Source organism: Cervus elaphus, chromosome 23 (genome assembly GCF_910594005.1).
Source record: "Cervus elaphus chromosome 23, mCerEla1.1, whole genome shotgun sequence".
NCBI lineage: Eukaryota > Metazoa > Chordata > Mammalia > Artiodactyla > Cervidae > Cervus > Cervus elaphus.
Window position 1 is genome coordinate 28,029,388 of NC_057837.1, and position 17,197 is coordinate 28,046,584.

A 17,197-nucleotide genomic window follows, 5' to 3' on the forward strand; every position below is an offset into this window, starting at 1 on the left:
TATTAGATTTGTCTTAGGTCAACTGGAAAACCATGTTTCAGTATCTTTTTACAGATCACGCAGTGGGGCTTATAAATTGCTGAACTCAATTTTCCTAAACTGTGACTTGGGAAGCTGACTCAAGAAAATATTAGAAGAGTTTTTTTCCCTGCAGTTTCATATGAACAACAATGTCCAGTCTGATCTCTGTGTGCTATGAGTAGAGAGTGGCTGGTTTTCATTATTTTCCTTCATGGCTCAGTTCATGGGCAAGTTCTGTGGAGCACTGGGAAGTTTTTTTACACATCCAGCAATGATTCCTGTGCACTTGGAATATACCTTTCAAAAATCAGGATAGGAAAGAGCTTGAGACTTCACAGGTTTTTTGTTATCAAGCAGTTCTTTTTTCTTTGGTCTTCATTTTAAATCTAGAGCAAGGATCAAATAACCCTGTAAGATGATTTTCTCCAAGAGGAGAAGCAAGCTGATTGTTTCCAAGAAGAAAGTAAAAATCTTGGAGTCTAGGGAGAAAATGAGTCTAGATTTCAACCTTTAAGTTTTTGATTGTGGAAACCATTTTATTGATAACTTCTGTTGCTCTTCTGTAGCAAGAATGCTTCCAGGGTGCACGCTCTCTCCTTGGGTGTCCCTATGCTCTTGCAAGCATGTACATCAGTTATGAGCTGTTTGTGCAGAGGAACACTTAGAAAGCCTTCAATATGTTAAACATGTTTCATTTCAGTGGATGCCTAATATATAGAATGGTACATGTTAAAATAAACCATATTGTATTTTAAAAGGGGAATTTCATTTCTTTTGGCTATTAATGTAGATACAGCCAAAAGATGAGGACCAGAAACCATTAACTTCATCGAATCCAGTATTAGAACTTGAACTGGCAGAGGAAAAATTACCCATGACTCTTTCTAGACAAGAGGTAAGTTTTATATATCAGTGCTTTGTTAAAAAAAAAAAAAAAGGGATCTCCGCAGGATTGCATTTATCTCTAGTTCTAATAGAAATTAGATTATCTAATAGAGATTAGATTATCTCTAGTTCTAATCTCTAGCTCTAATGTCATCATTTCCCATATAAAATGACTTACCTGACCAGCATAGTATTATAGTTCAGTTTTCTTTGCTGCTGCTGCTGCTAAGTCGCTTCAGTCTTGTCTGACTCTGCGACCCCATAGACGGCAGCCCACCAGGTCCCCCGTCTGTGGGATTCTCCAGGCAAGAACACTGGAGTGGGTTGCCATTTCCTTCTCCAATGCATGAAAGTGAAAAGTGAAAGGGAAGTCGTTCGGTCGTGTCAGACTCTTAGTGACCCCATGGACTGCAGCCCACCAGGCTCCTCTGTCCATGGGATTCTCCAGGCAAGAGTACTGGAGTGGGGTGCCATTGCCTTCTCCGTCAGTTTTCTTTACGAGGTTCTAAGTTTTTGCTTTTCTTGATACTGTTGTCTTAAATAGTTTAAAGAATATCTTATGTCTTAAATTTTTTAAAGAATATATCCTTCTAAACTTTAAAAACTAAACACATTCTAAATAAGTATAATTAAATGCATATATTTGGAATAATTATATTTAGATAATTTGTCAAAGTGATTTAAAATAATATCATTTATGTATTAAGAGAAAGTAAGTTATAAAATGGTAACTTTTGTTGTTGTTCAGTTGCTAGGTCTGTGTCCAACTCTTTGCAACCCCACGGACTGTATCCCTCCAGGCCTCTCTGTCCTCCACTGTCTCCCAAGTTTGCTCAAATTCATATCTTTTGAGTTGGTGATGCTATCAAACCACCTCATCCTCTGCTGCCCTCTTCTCCTTTTGTCCTCAGTCTTTCCCAGCATCAGCATCTTTTCCAGTGAGTTGGCTCTTCACATCAGGTGGCCAAAGTATTGGAGCTTCAGCTTCAGCATCAGTCCTTCCAATGAATATTCAGGGTTGATTTCCTTTTACTTTCTCTTGATACATCTTTCTAAGTCAAAATATAGAATCTATATAATTTTTTATGACTGCATAATTTCCCATAATATTTTAGAACTACTACTTTATTATTTTTGAAACCAATTCTTTGTTAATTGCCATTCAGATTGCCTCAGCATTTCCCTTTTGTAGGTTATACTGAGATGAACATCCTTATACAGATGTCATTGCATGTGTAATAATTTATGATTAGTTTCCTTTGGAAAATTTTCTAGAAACATGATTTCTGGAGTCTACTAAAGCCTATATATTAATACATGTCTAACACTTTGGATATAAATTACCAGAGAGCTCTGTAAACACGTTCCACCATTTCATACTCTAGCCTATAGGCTTTGTCCATACCCTGGTCAATATCAGCTATTATTTTCCTTCAGCAGCAGCAAAATTTTAAGATACTCATGTGAAAAAAGAGTTAAGATTATATACACAGGTACACAATGAACTTTGAGCAAAATGAAACTTTCAGAGGAAAGGAGGGCTGACTCCAGAAGCTGTCATGTGAAAAGTAGATGAAGGACTTTTGAATACTTGGCCTGAAGAGAAGAATATTAGAGATTTTTGAAAACAGATATGTTGACCACAGCTCTAATTTTGAAAAAACATTGAGTATTCTGTCTTTTCATAAAGCTGAGATAATTGAAAGAGGTAGGTTTTTGTGTATTTTGAGAAGCATAGTATAACTGTCCAAAGATGAGGTGGGCTGCTCCATGAAGAGGTGTGATTCCTGTCATTTGTCAGACACTGGCCTTCAAGAAGCTGTTTTTGAGGTCATTTCTGCATTGATTGGAGATAGCATTAGACGACCTTTAAGTTTTAGTTTCAGTTAATCCAGTGGAAGCCTTGCCAGTGGTTTCTAAGTGTGATACCATTTGAGTTCCCAGATTGTTCTTGGTAATTTTTTTCTAATTACAGCTTATTTTCTTAATTATAATTTTTATTAGTCCTTTTTATGAAATATAGCATGTATACAGAGTGTGTGTAAAATGTGCAATATAGTAGATAATTGCAAAACAAAACAGACTCTCACACAGCCATCACCAAAGTCAAGGAGAAATGTTATCAGCCCTCCAAAAGCCCTGCATGTGCCCCCCTCCACCCATTTGTGACTCTCTTTCTTGTCTAAGGGACTAGTTTTGGGTTTTAATTTAGTATTACAGTGCTGACCCTTGCCTGTCTCTGGTCATTGGCTTATCAACTGATACCAGACTTTTTTTTCTCTGTATGAATGTTATCACTCCTTCCCATCTTGATGGTTTTCTTATGTTGCCTACTACATAGATTGGTCCTTTCTGTAACACTCACCAAATGACCTAAACCATTAGGGTTATTTAAGGTGTGACAGTAATTCAGTATATCTGTTTGTGGAAAACTAAAGAAAGAACAAATAGAACTTACTTTCACATCTAATTTTCAAAGTAAGTGTTTAGTCTTCTAAAATAGGAATTACTATTGTTTCTTTCTTTCTTTTTTTTTAATAGGTTATCAGAAGATTGAGAGAAAGAGGAGAACCAATCAGACTCTTTGGAGAAACAGATTATGATGCTTTTCAACGTTTAAGAAAAATAGAGATCCTCACACCGGAAGTTAACAAGGTAAAAAGAACAAAGCTAGAATATCATTGTACCACATAGCTCAGAATACTACAGACTTTGACAGACTTCAAATAATTGCATTATTATATGGAAAAAAGGAAAAATGAAGTTGCCAGATTACTGCTGCTGAATGTAAATTTTCTTTTAAAAGGCACACATCTTGAGCATGTGGTTCAGTGCATTTTGAAAATGCTTGCAAGTGTGTGGCAACTACCCTTATGAAGATATGGAGTATTTTCATCACATGCACATGAAAACTCCCCAGCACCCTTTCTTGGCCAGTACCTGGATTCTTTCTCCTCCACTCTTGGGCAACTACCATTTAAAATTCTGTCACCAAAAAAAAAACCTGTCACCATCGATGAACTTTACTTGTGTTAGTATTTCACTTGGTAGAATCACAGAGGATATGTCTGGCTTCTTTTGCTCAGTGTAAGATTTTGTGGATTCATCCATGTTGTTGTGGATGTTGGTAACTTGTTCCTTTTCATTTTTGATGATAATCAGTAATATGAATTTATCACCATATGTTTCTAGCCTTGGGCTGTTACGAATAAAACTGCTGTGAACATTTTTACACAAATCTATTTTGGCTCTGTGTTATTTCTCCTAGGTTAAATACATTTTTATCTCTCTGGAAGTGGAATTGCTGAATAGTAACAGTAAATGTATAGTCAACTTTTTAAGAAATGCCAGATATTGCCAGTGCTGTCTCATTAGTGTTTGTTATTGTTAGTCTTTTAAATTTTAACCATTCTCTTGTTTGTGTAGTAGTATCTCATGTGGTTCTATTCACAATTCCCTGACAACTAAAGATTATGAGCATCTTTTTATAGACTTATTAGCCTCATCTTTCTCTATGCAGTGTGTCTTTTGTTCATGCTTCAGTTGGGTTGTCTTTTTATTTTTGAATTATAGGAGTTCTTTATGTATAACCTGGATTCTTCGTTAGATATACAAATTCATGTTTTGTATCTGTTTTTTCCTAGGTGTTACCTGTTTTCTTAACGGTGTCTTTTCATGGGTAGGACTTTTGAATTTTGACAAAGTTCACTTTATAATTACTGCTTGTGGTGTTTTGCTTAAGAAAACTTTGCCTACCCTAAGATCTTAAAGAGATGGTATTTTCTGTATTTTCTTCTGAAACTTTAATAGTTTCAGCTTTACTTTTAGGACTCTGATCTTGTTTTATGGCTCAGTTTATAATCCATCTTGGTGAATATTCCATGGACTCTTGAAAAGAGCTTTTGAAATGTCAGTTACAGTGGTGTTTAGGTCTTTTGTGGTCTTATTTACTTATTTACTTGCTCTTTCAGTTACTGAGAGAGACAGATGTAGTTATATGTAGTTGTGTAACAAACCACCCCAAAACTTACACCTTAAAACAATTCATTATCATAAAATCTTTCTCAGTTATTTGTGATGGTAACAAACCACCCTGAAACCTTGTATCCTAAGATAGTTTATCATTCTCCATCACGTTCTGTGGTTCGACTGGGTTAAGCTGGGTAGTGTTTTGGTTGGGGTCTCGCCTGTGATAGAGTCAGGTGAGGGTTGCGGCTGAGGTCACCTGAAGGCTCCCTAGTCTGGCCTTCTTGCTAGGCATGCTGCCTTAAAGGTGCAGCTTTGTTGTAGCAGAGGCAGCATTTCCTGCCCTTTTAAAGCTAATATGTCATTGTATGTATGGACACCATTTTGTTAATCCATTCATCCTTGTTGGACAGGTAGGTTGCTTCTGCCTTTTGGGCTATTGTGAATAATGCTGCTATGGACACAGGTATATAAATATGTGTTCAAGTTTCTTGCTTTCTCTTCTTTTACATATATTCCTAGAAGTGGAATTGCTGAATTCTATGGTGATTCTGTGTTTAACTTCTTTCTAAAAGCATAAATGAATTTAAAACATTTTCTTCATTTATATTGTTAATGTGCACAGCAGTTTGTTTTTATTTTCAGTCCTACCTAAAGTTTCCTAACCTAAATCCTTGGAAAGAGCTAAGTGGTTTTGTAATGCCTCATTTCACCAGTATTTGTTCCTCTTCTATATCCCAAGTCACTTTCCTTTTATCAAAAGAGTCTAAATTGCTAACGTGCACTATTGTTTTTGTTACCCAATTTAATTTTTCTGCTACTCATGTCTCATTACTTGAGAAATTTTCTAGCTTTTAATATTAACTTACTACAACCTCCTGTATTCTGATCTTATCCAGTACTAGAATTTATTTGGACTTTTGAAAGTTGCGGTATAACTGACATATAACATATTCCAGATGTACAGCATGATGACTTGATATTTGTATATATTGCAAAATGATCACCACAGTAAGTCTAATATTCATCACTGTATGTAGTTACAAAAATTGTTTTCTTGTGATGAAGACTTCTTCAAAAATCTACTTTCTGAGTAACTTTGAAATGTGCAGTGCAGTATTTTTAGTCACCATGCTGTACGTTACATCCATGTCAGTTATTTATTTCATAACCGGAACTGTCTAAAAGTTAGTAACTTAAGTTTGAACACATTCTGAAGCTCAACACTTTTCCTCCTCTCCCTTCACATTTTTTCCTGATACCACATTTTGCATCTTTTTGTATTGTGTAGCCCTTAACTAATTACTGCACTTATGGTTATTTTTACTACTTTTGTCTTTTAATCTTCATACGAGCTTTATAAGTGATTAATTTACCACCTGTACCATACATTTACTTTTATCATTGAGATTTAATACTTTCATATGTTTTCTTGCCAGCTGAAAGAAGTCCCTTTAATATTTCTTACAAGGATAGTTTAGTGGTTAGGAACTCTCTTAGCTTTTGCTGGTCTGAAAACTCTTGCTCTTTCAATTCTGAATGATAACTTTGCTGGGTAGCGTGTTCTTGGAAGTTTTTTCTTTTAGCACTTCAGATATATTGTGCCACTCCCTCCTGGCCTGCAAAGTTTCTGCTAAAAAATATCCTGATAGTCTTATTGGGGGGTGGTTCGTTATTCAAAGCAAGTTGTTTTTCTCCTGCTGCTTTTAAGATTCTTTCCTTTCTGTAACTTTTTTTTTTTAAAGTAGAGTGTAATTGATTTATAATACTGTGTTAACTTTGGGTAGAGAGCGTAGTGACTAAGTATCTTTTGCAGATTATACTCCATTATAGGTTATTACACAATAGTGGGTATAATTCTCCTTGCTATCTATACAGCATCCTTGTTGCTTCTCTGTTTTAAATATAGTTTGTATATCTGGTAGCCCTAATTTGTTGCTCTCCCCTTTCTTTTTCTCATTGGTAACCACAATTTGTTTTCTGTATCTGTGAGTCTGTCTCTGTTTTGCATATACACTCATTTCTATTATTTTTTAGATTCTACATAAGTGATATCATACAGTATTTGTTTTTCTCAGCCTAACTTATTTCACAAGACACAGTAGTCTCAGATCCATCCGTGTTGTTACAAGTGCCAGAACCCCATTCTTTATTATGGCTGAGTAGTATTCCTCTGTGTGTGTGTGTGTGTGTGACAGACATGCATACATGTTCTTAATCAGTTGTCTGGGGTGCTCGGGCCGCTTCCATGTCTTGGTTATTGTAACCAGTGCTGCTATGAACTTTGAGGTGCATGTATCTTTTCATACTTTTGTTTTTTTCTGGATGCATAGGCAGGAGTGCAATTGCTGTGTCATATGGTGGTTCTATTTTTAGTTTTTTAAGGAGAAAAATAATGGCTATATCAGTTTTCATTCCCAGCACTAGTGTACAAGGGTTTGCTTTATATCCTCTTCAGCGTTTGCTGTGTGTAGGCTTTTTAATGATGGTTGTTCTGACTTGTGTGAGGTGATACCTCATTGTGGTTTTGATTTGCATTTCTCTGGTAATTAGTGGTCCGTCTAGTCAAAGCTATGGCTATGGTTTTTCCAGTATCCTGTATGGATGTGAGAGTTGGACTATAAAGAAAGCTGACTACTGAAGAATTGATGCTTTTGAACTGTGGTGTTGGAGAAGATTCTTGAGAGTCCCCTGGACTGCAAGGAGACCCAACCAGTCCATCCTAAAGGTGATCAGTCCTGAATATTCATTGGAAGGACTGATGCTGAAGCTCCAATACTTTGGCCACTTGATGTGAAGAACTGACTTATTTGAAAAGACCCTGATGATGGGAAACATTGAAGGCAGGGGGAGAAGGGGACAACAGAGGATGAGATGGCTAGATGGCATCACCGACTTGATGGACATGAGTTTGAGCATGCTCTGGGAGTTGGTGATGGACAGGGAAGCCTGGTGTGCTGCAGTTTATGGGGTTGCAAAGAGTTGGACATGACTGAGCGACTGAAATGAATAATTAGTAATGTAGAGCATCTTTTCATGTGCCCATTAGTCATATGTATGTCTTCTCTGAGAAGTGTCTTTTCGTATCTTCTGACCATTTTTGGATTGGGTGGTTTTTTGATATTGAGTTGTATGAGCTGTTTGTATATTTTGGATATTAATCCCTTGAGGGTCACATCATTTGTAAATATTTTCTCCCATTCAGTAGGTTGTTTTTTCATTTTGCTGATGGTTTCTTTGCTTTGCAAAAGCTTTTAAGTTTAATCAGGTCCCATTTGTTTGGTTTTGGTTTTATTTCTTTTGCCTTAGGAGACTGATTAAAGAAAATACTACCAAGATTTATGTCAGAGTGCTCCGCCTGTATTCTCTTATAGGAACTGTCTTTAACTTTTGACATTTTAACTGTAATGTGCCTTGATGTAGGTACGTTTAACTTTTTCAGATATTGCTGTAACCTTTTCCATAGCAGCTGTACTGTTTTACATTTCCAGCAGTGCACAATGGGTCTGTTTCTCCATATCCTAGCCATGTTGTTATTTTCTGTTTTTTGTTGATACTATCCATCTTGATGGTTGTGAAGTGGTATCTCTGTGGTTTGATTTGCATTTCCCCAATGATTAGTGAGGTTGAGCATCTTTTCATTTACTTACTGGCCATTGTGTGATGTCTATTCAAGTCTTTTGCTTATTTTAAATCAGATTTTCTGTTGCAGTTAACTCTAAGAGTTACAGTTCTATAGTTTTAGCCATTAAATTTAAGTCTTTGATCCATTTTAAGTTAATTTTTATATGTGGTATATGATAAGGGTCTATCTTTAAGGCTTCCATTTTAATCAAATGATTACAAACTAGAAGTGAATAAAATGTGGAGTTTACTGGTTTGTTAGAAACGTAGTGAAGTCTAGGACGTGGTTGAGACTCTGGCTTTCTACTGTTGACGTTGCCAAATGTTTTGGAAGTTGAAAGCAGTTGGAGTTGTTAGACATTTTCAGTGAACCAGGAAAATGGGTAGAGCGCCTGGTCACTTTCTCTAGGCCTCATTAGAAAATTACAGCATTTATGCAGATTCTTAATTGGATTTGTCATTTATATTTTTTATTTTTCTGACCGTCAGACTAGCTATTATGTGTATATTCTTTTAAATTTGAATATGCTCATAAGAATTGACTTTGAATGTATAGCAGTCATAGCTGTATAATAAATTGAAATATTGTTTGAGTTTCCTTGTGGAGAGAAAAATGAATTATACTCATTATCAGAGAAAAAAATCAGAAGTGAAACATCATTGAAATTTCATACCAGGTGTAACTTTTTACCTTCCCTCAGGGATTGAGGAATGATCTGAAAGCAGCTTTGGATAAGATTGATCAGCAGTACCTCAATGAACTTGTGGGTGGCCAAGAGCCTGGAGAGGAAGACACCCAGAATGATTTGAAAGTTCATGAAGAAAACACCACAATTGAAGAATTAGAGGTGATCCCTCACCACCTTCCTCACTCCCCCACCCCACCTTTCATTCCCTGGGCTGATGGTTGAGCTCATCAGACTGTTCAGTTCACAGCACCCTGGCATCTTTGGTTATTACAAAGGCCCTTCTTCTATTTCATGCCTGTTGTTTGTTCACTCCCTTTTTTCTCATTTTCTACACACATTCCCCTCCTTCCTGCCTTCAAAAGTATTCATTCTGATATGTTTGTTGTGCATCCTTTTATTGTCTTGTAAAACCAGTAATGTTTTGTATGCATGTGCTTTGGTATACATAAATGATACTTTATTGTGAAATTCTTCATTCTGTTTTTTATTTTCAAGTTCCATCCTTGATATGCTATGTCATCTAAACTTTTGATTTTAATTGTTACATAGTATTTTATACAGTGTGACTTTCAGTGCCTTTTAATAATAGCACGATTATTTAATAATAGCACAATTGCACCCCTCTTCCTGTTACCACGGTTTTGTGACAGTCAGTCTTGTACATAACCCCTCTGGACCAGAAGCAAGATTGCTTCTTACCTTGTCTGAATACTGCCAGGTTGCTCTTTGGAATGGGTTACCAGTCTCTACTCCACCATCAGCAGTGTATCGGTACATCCCTGCCAACACTTGGCAATATCTTGCTTTCTTATTTTTGCCAGCATGTTGAATGTGGAGTGATATATGTAATATTACTTGAAATAATTTTGAATTCTCTGTCTAGTGTGAGCAAAAATAATGACTTAAATTTCTTAATAATTGTAAAGTCATTTTCCTGTTACCTTTCATTCCTTGCTCTTAACCCATGTTGGCTCCTGTGAGTGAGACTGTAGTTGAGGTTATTGTTTGTTTTTTTGAGATTTTCCCCCTTTTTATTTATCTTTTAATATATATTTATTTTTAATTGACTGATTGCTTTACAATATTGGTTTGATTTTTGCCATACATCAACATGAATTAGGCTTAGGTGGACATATGTGAGGTGGTTGTTTTATTTGTACTCCCACCCCCTGAATTTTACTGAAGTAATAATTTTACTGAAATAAAACTGGTGAACAAACCAGTTCTGGGCATTTTAAACAACTTTGGAGATAGTCACATACTATGCAATTTATCCTTTTAATATGTACAATTCAGTGGTTTTTAATATATTCACAAGTTCGTACAACCATCATCACAGTCTAATTTTAGAGCATTTTTATTCCCCTAGAGAGAAACCTCACATTTATTAGCAGTCACTCCCTTTATCTTTAGATTCATAAACGATAACATGCTGTCTAAATTTAAATGGCAAATTGATATTTTTAATCTATCTAGAAATTCTGTCAGGCTTTAAATCAAAATTGGACTGTACATGTAATAAAGGACCACGTTTGGACTGATGTTAATAGCATATATATTCAGCTGTTGCTCTTGACTAACGAACAGAAACATCCCTTCTTTTCAGGCGCTGGGAGAGTCTTTAGGAAAAGGTGATGATCATAAAGACATGGACATCATTACCAAATTCCTTAAGGTATGTGCTTTTTGGCTCGGAATGGAGGATGTTTTCTTTAGATAAGAATTGGTCTTACTTTTTTTTTTTTTTTGGTCTTACAGTTCTGAATTGTTTAAGAGTTAAAGACTGGAAAGGCAGACTCTCATTAAACATTTCTGCATGTATAGTGTTTATATTGTTCGTATGTGTTTGGATATAGAGGTTAAACAGAAAATGTATATTTACTTTCTTCATGGCACTTGTAAAGCTGACTTATTATTGTAAACACACAGAAAAGAATCAGAGCAGTAGAATGAACAAGAAGTTTTAAGGATTAAAATTTTTTTTAAACATCCTGGGAAAGAGTGTAATAGGGAGAGGATTCCAGAAGCTTCTCTGAGAGATGACATAAGGAAAAAGTGGCAAGACATTGGCAGTGAAAAAGGCAAACACTTGGGTAACTTTTCACAGAATTATCAGTAGCTCCTTCTATCTTTCTTCCCAGCTTTTCTCTCTTCAGTGGTTTAAGGAGAGTATGTGCAAACCCCAGATTCCTTTTAACATTTCTTCACAAATTATCAATATTTATATTCAGACCAAGAGATTTAAATGCAAGAAATGCTTTTAACTTGTATTTACAGTTTAAATACAACATAATCGGTCATCAAGATTCTTAACCCACTGAGGATTTTGCATGGAATTAGCTAAGGTATGGGATCTAATATAAACTAGAATTTCCTCTGAGTGATGGCCTCTCCCAATAGTACTTGCACAGGTAACACCACTAGGGGAATATGGCCTCCTCAGCCTTCACTGTTTAGCTGCCTCCAGAAAGGGCACTCTTTGTGTAGTTAAATTCAAGGAGCACCTGGGTAGTTTTCTAGGGTGGGATGGGGGCTGGTCATAGTTTCTTGTATTTTTGTTCCTTTTTTCCTTCCTTCTTTGGTCAAGTGTTTTAGAGGGAATTTTTAATTGAATTGTCTCTACTGTAAAAGTGCAAAGTCCAAATACAGCATCATCATCCTTGGAAAATTGATTAAATATCATAGCACATGGCATTATGGCTGGTAAGTCTAAGCAGGTTGAATTTTATGTAATGGAAATACAAGTAAAAGTTTATTTCTATCAAACAGTTACCTGTGAAACTTCTTCCTATTTCATCCCAGGAACTTGGGGCACAGAGTTTCTGGCCTGAAAATGGAACTTTTTTGTATTTCAGCCAAGGGTTCTTTTTAGGGGGGAAATGGATCACACTTGAGCTAGGAATATGTATAGAATAGGAAGGTTTGTGATTTGCAAAAGCACTGCTTTAAAACATCTATGAGTTACTAAGCAGAAATAGTTCGTTAAAACATCAGCAACTAATATTAATCAGTTAAGACATTTACTCTGAGGATGAATGTATACTGTTTTGTGCATCAAAGAACTTTCATGCTTATGAACCACTGGGTGGCATTGTAGTCTAAATTTACCCTTTCTTTCCACAGTTTCTTCTTGGTGTTTGGGCTAAAGAGCTGAATGCCAGAGAGGATTATGTGAAGCGCAGTGTGCAGGGTAAATTGAACAGTGCTACTCAAAAACAGACTGAGTCCTATCTCAGACCCCTTTTCAGAAAGCTACGGAAAAGGGTGAGGTTTCTCAAAAAATGCTTTCATTAACTGATTTTTTAAAAACAGAATATATAAAGTTAGGATAAATGTGATCTATAACTACATACTGAGCTTCCATAATTTTTTTTTTTCCTTTTCCAGAACCTTCCTGCTGATATTAAAGAATCCATAACAGATATTATTAAATTCATGTTGCAGAGGGAATATGTGAAGGTACATTACCATGCTGTGCATCAAAATTATGAGTGTATCTAGATTGTGCATAATAAGTTCATCTCATGTGGAGGTATTTTAATAGCAGATTTAAGAATAAATGTGGAAAAACTTTGCATTTTATAATTTATTATTAGATATGAATGAATATTGTTAGGTGTGAATAAATAAAAAAATTTTTAGACCACGTTTTATTTTTTAGTCATTTTGAAGGAAAGTATAAAGATTCTGCAGAGCACAAATTGGATATAGGCAGTGTTCCTTTCATGAATGGGACTGAATTTCTAAGTTTATAGATGGTTGATTATGGCTTGGAACAAATTTTCCCATAGAAGCAATGTTATTAGATCAGTTTCCCAGGCCAGCTGTAAAAGCCTACTTAATCTATCATATAGCTAAATTGTTGGACTAATGACACCGTGGAACTTAACCACCTTTATGCTGGTTTCTCTGAGAAAATGTTCTGGGTCAGGCTGCCAGAATTCCTTGCTCCCTTTTCAGGACTGCAACATAGCAGAGCCTAGTAAGGGAGGACTCTTCCCCTTGCTGCAGTGTCCTTCTTCTGAATGGACTCGGGGAGGAGCTGGCTGAGGAGAGACATCTGGTGTCCACGTGCTCTGAGGGCAGAGTTTAGAAAGGTGTGTGGATGGCTTTCAGTTGGTGGTGATGAACAGGAAGAGAAGGGCCCCCTGTACCGCTAGCGGCCTTGAAAGTATGCCTGTGCTCGTGGGCCGTCAGCCAAGTCTGAGGAGGGAGGCTTCCACGGGCTGTGCCTTCCAAGAGAGGAGGAGGAGAGGAGGACTTCCGGCAGCACCTTCAATGACAGTTCCGGAGCAGCAGACAGGCTCTACCAGGAACGCTGGGAAGCCGTTGCTTATCGCCGTGCTCTGAGTGTCTGTCCTTAGCTCGGTGATCCTGGCTGATTGGAGGGCTCCCTGATGAGCTACTCCCTCTGCCTGAGGGCCAGTTTGTTAGTCAAAGAAAGTGTTTCTGTTTTATGAGTGTCAGCTTTAATTTTGGGTAGTTTCTGTGAGTTGCCTGTTGCTTACGAAGGGTGATCCCCTTGAGATGGATGGATAAGGTCACCATCACTGCAGAGAGAATTCAGGTCACTTGTCTGTGCAAGACCATGGCTTCTCCTTGGTACTTTTTTCATTCTCATATATTATCTGAGAAGCTGGTGAAAGTTTATTTTATATAAAGTACAGACAGAACTAAAACTTTAATATTTGGACAGTTTTCTTTGAAAATTGGGGGAAACCAAATATTGAAAATTTTATCAGTTAATATCCAGTGATTTCTCATGCACAAGTATCAGTGATAAAAAATGTGTATATGCCCTTCTAAAATTCTACATTATATCAATCTCATAGGTGTTTGATTTTTAAAATTGAAATCTCTTTGAGTCCTGGCTGTATAAGCCTCTCTGACACCGTTGGGTCTTCTAGAATTTACTTGCTTTCTGTTTTGTATTTTTCCTTCTTTCCCTCCACGAGCAGCCACGCTTGGTTTAGAAAAAGCCGTTTGTCTTCATTGCTTTCTGTCTTCTCATTTTGTAGCCTTAAAATTTTTAAAATATAATTTTATTTATTCATTGGCTGTGCTGGGTCTTCATTGCTGCACAGGCTTTGTCTCCTTGCAGTGAGCGGGGGCTACTCTCTAGCTGTGGCGGGCAAGCTTGTCACTGTGGTGGCCTCTCTTCTTGCTGAGCGTGGGCTCTGGGCCCGTGGGCTTCAGTAGCTGCGGCTCCCGGCTCTGGAGCACAGGCTCAGCAGTTATGGTGCACGGGCTTAGTTGCTCCACAGCACGTGGGCTCTTCTTGGACCAGGGATCGAACTCGTGTCTGCTGCATTGGGAGGTGGATTCTTTACCACTGAGCCCCCAGGGAAAATGTAGCTTTTATTTTTAAGATTCTTGGCAAGTGGGAGGTTTCGGGGGGGGGCCAAAGTGAAACGATCTCATCCTTGAGCTATTTGAGGGCCAGTTTTTAATCTGTTTACACATCTGCTTTGGGACCAATGTGATAGTCCCAGCACACAGAGCCCACACTACTTCCAGAGGTCCACACTGCTGTGTGGGGAGAGGATGTAGCTTCAGGTGGGATTGTGAAAAACTAGTTAGCCGCTGTCTTCCCTGTGACCACCTATGGAGAAGACCGGGCCTAACAGAGACTCAGACTGGAATCTCTATCAGTGCATTAGGTTACCTATCTAGTACTTCCAGAGCTGAGCTGCATTAAAATTTAATGCCTGAAGGCTGCAAGGAATGTTTGTCTTTTTACTCACTGGGTTAGTTAGCGTTGATTTCTGTTTCTCCACAGACATTTGTGGTCCTGGGCAAGCAATCAGTCACCCCTGTTTTAATTTCTTTTGTTTGAATAATGGGAATAGTAATATTTTCAACATGCCTAAGAAATGGATGAAAATTACATCATGTAGGGCTGTGAAATACTTTAAATGAAAAATCTGGACGAACAGAATATTTCTGCCTTTCTGATCTCTACTTAAACTTTCTCTTTAGGCTAATGATGCCTATCTTCAGATGGCCATTGGAAACGCCCCTTGGCCCATTGGTGTCACTATGGTTGGCATCCATGCCAGAACTGGCAGGGAAAAGATTTTTTCCAAGCATGTTGCACATGTTTTAAACGATGAGACACAGCGGAAATATATTCAGGTAAGTAGTTTGGAGGGCGAAGTGCTCTGGAGGTTAACATTCCCCACTTCTCAAACTGAGTTTTGAGAGAAGGAGAATTACAGCACTAGGATATAGCATGACAGGGTGCAAGTCCACACTTTGTGTAAGTAGTGCTTATATTTAAGACACCTTCACTGAACTGTAAAACAGAAACCTTTTAAGTGTCATAGATGATGTAAGACAGAGTCAAGTGTTGTGCTTTAATTACCTTAGTAGTGAAATAAAGCTATTACTGTTTGCTTTGGGAATTTACTGAAAAATGATGAATTTAGAGTATTTTGCAATAAGTCACAATTTTGTTATTTTCAAGGTAGGTTTAACATCTAGACTAAAAAGGTATGAATAGTCAAAATTTGGCTAGTAGTATTTTTTAAATAATTTGTAACAACACTTCTCTACACAAATAGATTTAAAGTATTTATAGGTTATTTTCTTAAAGTTATTGTGCCTCACACAAACCTGATAATAATGCTGTTGGGTTAAACTTTTGTTTTCAGTGGTGGGAAAAACCTCAGTTATAACCTAGCTTTTGCCAAGTTATCAACAATCCCAGGTTGTGTCTGTATAATGACTTTTGCTGGATGTTAACTCTAAAGCTTGAAGATGAAACTCAAAAGTTTATTTAAAGTATAAGATTCACTTAAAATGCATAACATGTTTTCAGAATTTGTGCCGGACAACAGTCACTATCATATTCATGCATTACCATTTTATTTCATTTCAGTTCCAAGTGCTAAAGGTTATTTTGCATGTCATGCTTTGTGCCTTATTCATATGTATTAACATTTTAAAATATGATTTCAACTTGACCCCCTAATGAGAATGGTAGAATTTTAGAGTTCAGATATAGTTGTGGAAATCAAAGACATTTCCATTTTTTAAATAACCATCATTGACTGTATTGAAGGCAAAAAGCTTTTAGCTGGGGGAAGAAGTGGTTTGGCTTTAACAGTAGAACATTGTTTCCAGTGATTAAATTTACTGACTGTCTTCAGCTCTACCATGGCCAAAGCTGTAGCGTGTATAAAACTTCATTTTGTGTGTGTGTGTGTGGAGCACATGCTCATTCTTGTCTGACTCTTTTTTGCAACCCAATGGACTGTAGCCCACCAGGCTCCCCTGTCCATGGAGTTTTCCAGGCAGGAATACTGGAGTGGGTTGCCGTTTCCTCCTGCAGGGGATCTTTCTGACCCAGAGATTGAACCCGAGTCTCCTGCAGCAGCAGGCACATTCTTTTCTGCTGAGCCGCCTTTGGGAAGCCCTGTCTTAAAGACAGCATGCCTTTTTTAAACAGTGGTTTGATTACCATCTTATAAACTGTTTTTTCTTTTTTAAAATATGCCTAGTATTTTAAAGATTTCTGGTTTATTTTGGAGTAGTATTTATTATTATAGCTATACAATGACCTCCCTCTGTTGTTCTTCGTTTTTGTAAAAAAAAAAAAAATTATTTTTGGCTGTGCTGGTTTTGGCTGTGCTTGTGGAGTGCAGGGGCTACTCTCTGGTTGTGATGTGTGGGCTTCTCATTGCAGTGGCTTCTCTTGTCGTGAGCTTGAACTCTAGGCACAGGCTCTAGTTCTGGTGCGTGGGCTTAGTTGCTCTGCAGCATGTGGAATCTCTCTGGATCAGGGATTGAGCCTGTGTCTCCTGCTTTGGCAGGCGGATTGCCACCTCTGAATCACCAGGGAAACCCCAATGTTCTTTCTTTTTAACTTTTCTCCTTCCATTCCTTTTTCCCCAAGGTGATTAGGGAATACTGGTGAACATACTGTATCTGCACTTTAGGAAGGTGTTTGACCTAAACATAATAATATTCTTGCGTACAGATGTAAATAATGATAAGGTAACCAGGTGGAC

General features: G+C 37.3%; 1 protein-coding gene across 2 annotated transcripts in view; it reads left to right on the plus strand.

Annotated features, from left to right (window-relative positions):
• Positions 1–17,197, plus strand: part of PRPF18 (pre-mRNA processing factor 18) — a 52,158-nt gene that overhangs the window by 19,475 nt on the left and 15,486 nt on the right. For both annotated transcript variants that reach the window (XM_043884602.1, XM_043884603.1), the window contains 7 exons: positions 812–916; positions 3,448–3,561; positions 9,198–9,344; positions 10,792–10,860; positions 12,309–12,449; positions 12,573–12,644; positions 15,165–15,320. In XM_043884602.1, coding sequence (XP_043740537.1) covers positions 812–916; positions 3,448–3,561; positions 9,198–9,344; positions 10,792–10,860; positions 12,309–12,449; positions 12,573–12,644; positions 15,165–15,320 — 804 coding nt within the window. The remainder of the gene's footprint in view (positions 1–811; positions 917–3,447; positions 3,562–9,197; positions 9,345–10,791; positions 10,861–12,308; positions 12,450–12,572; positions 12,645–15,164; positions 15,321–17,197) is intronic.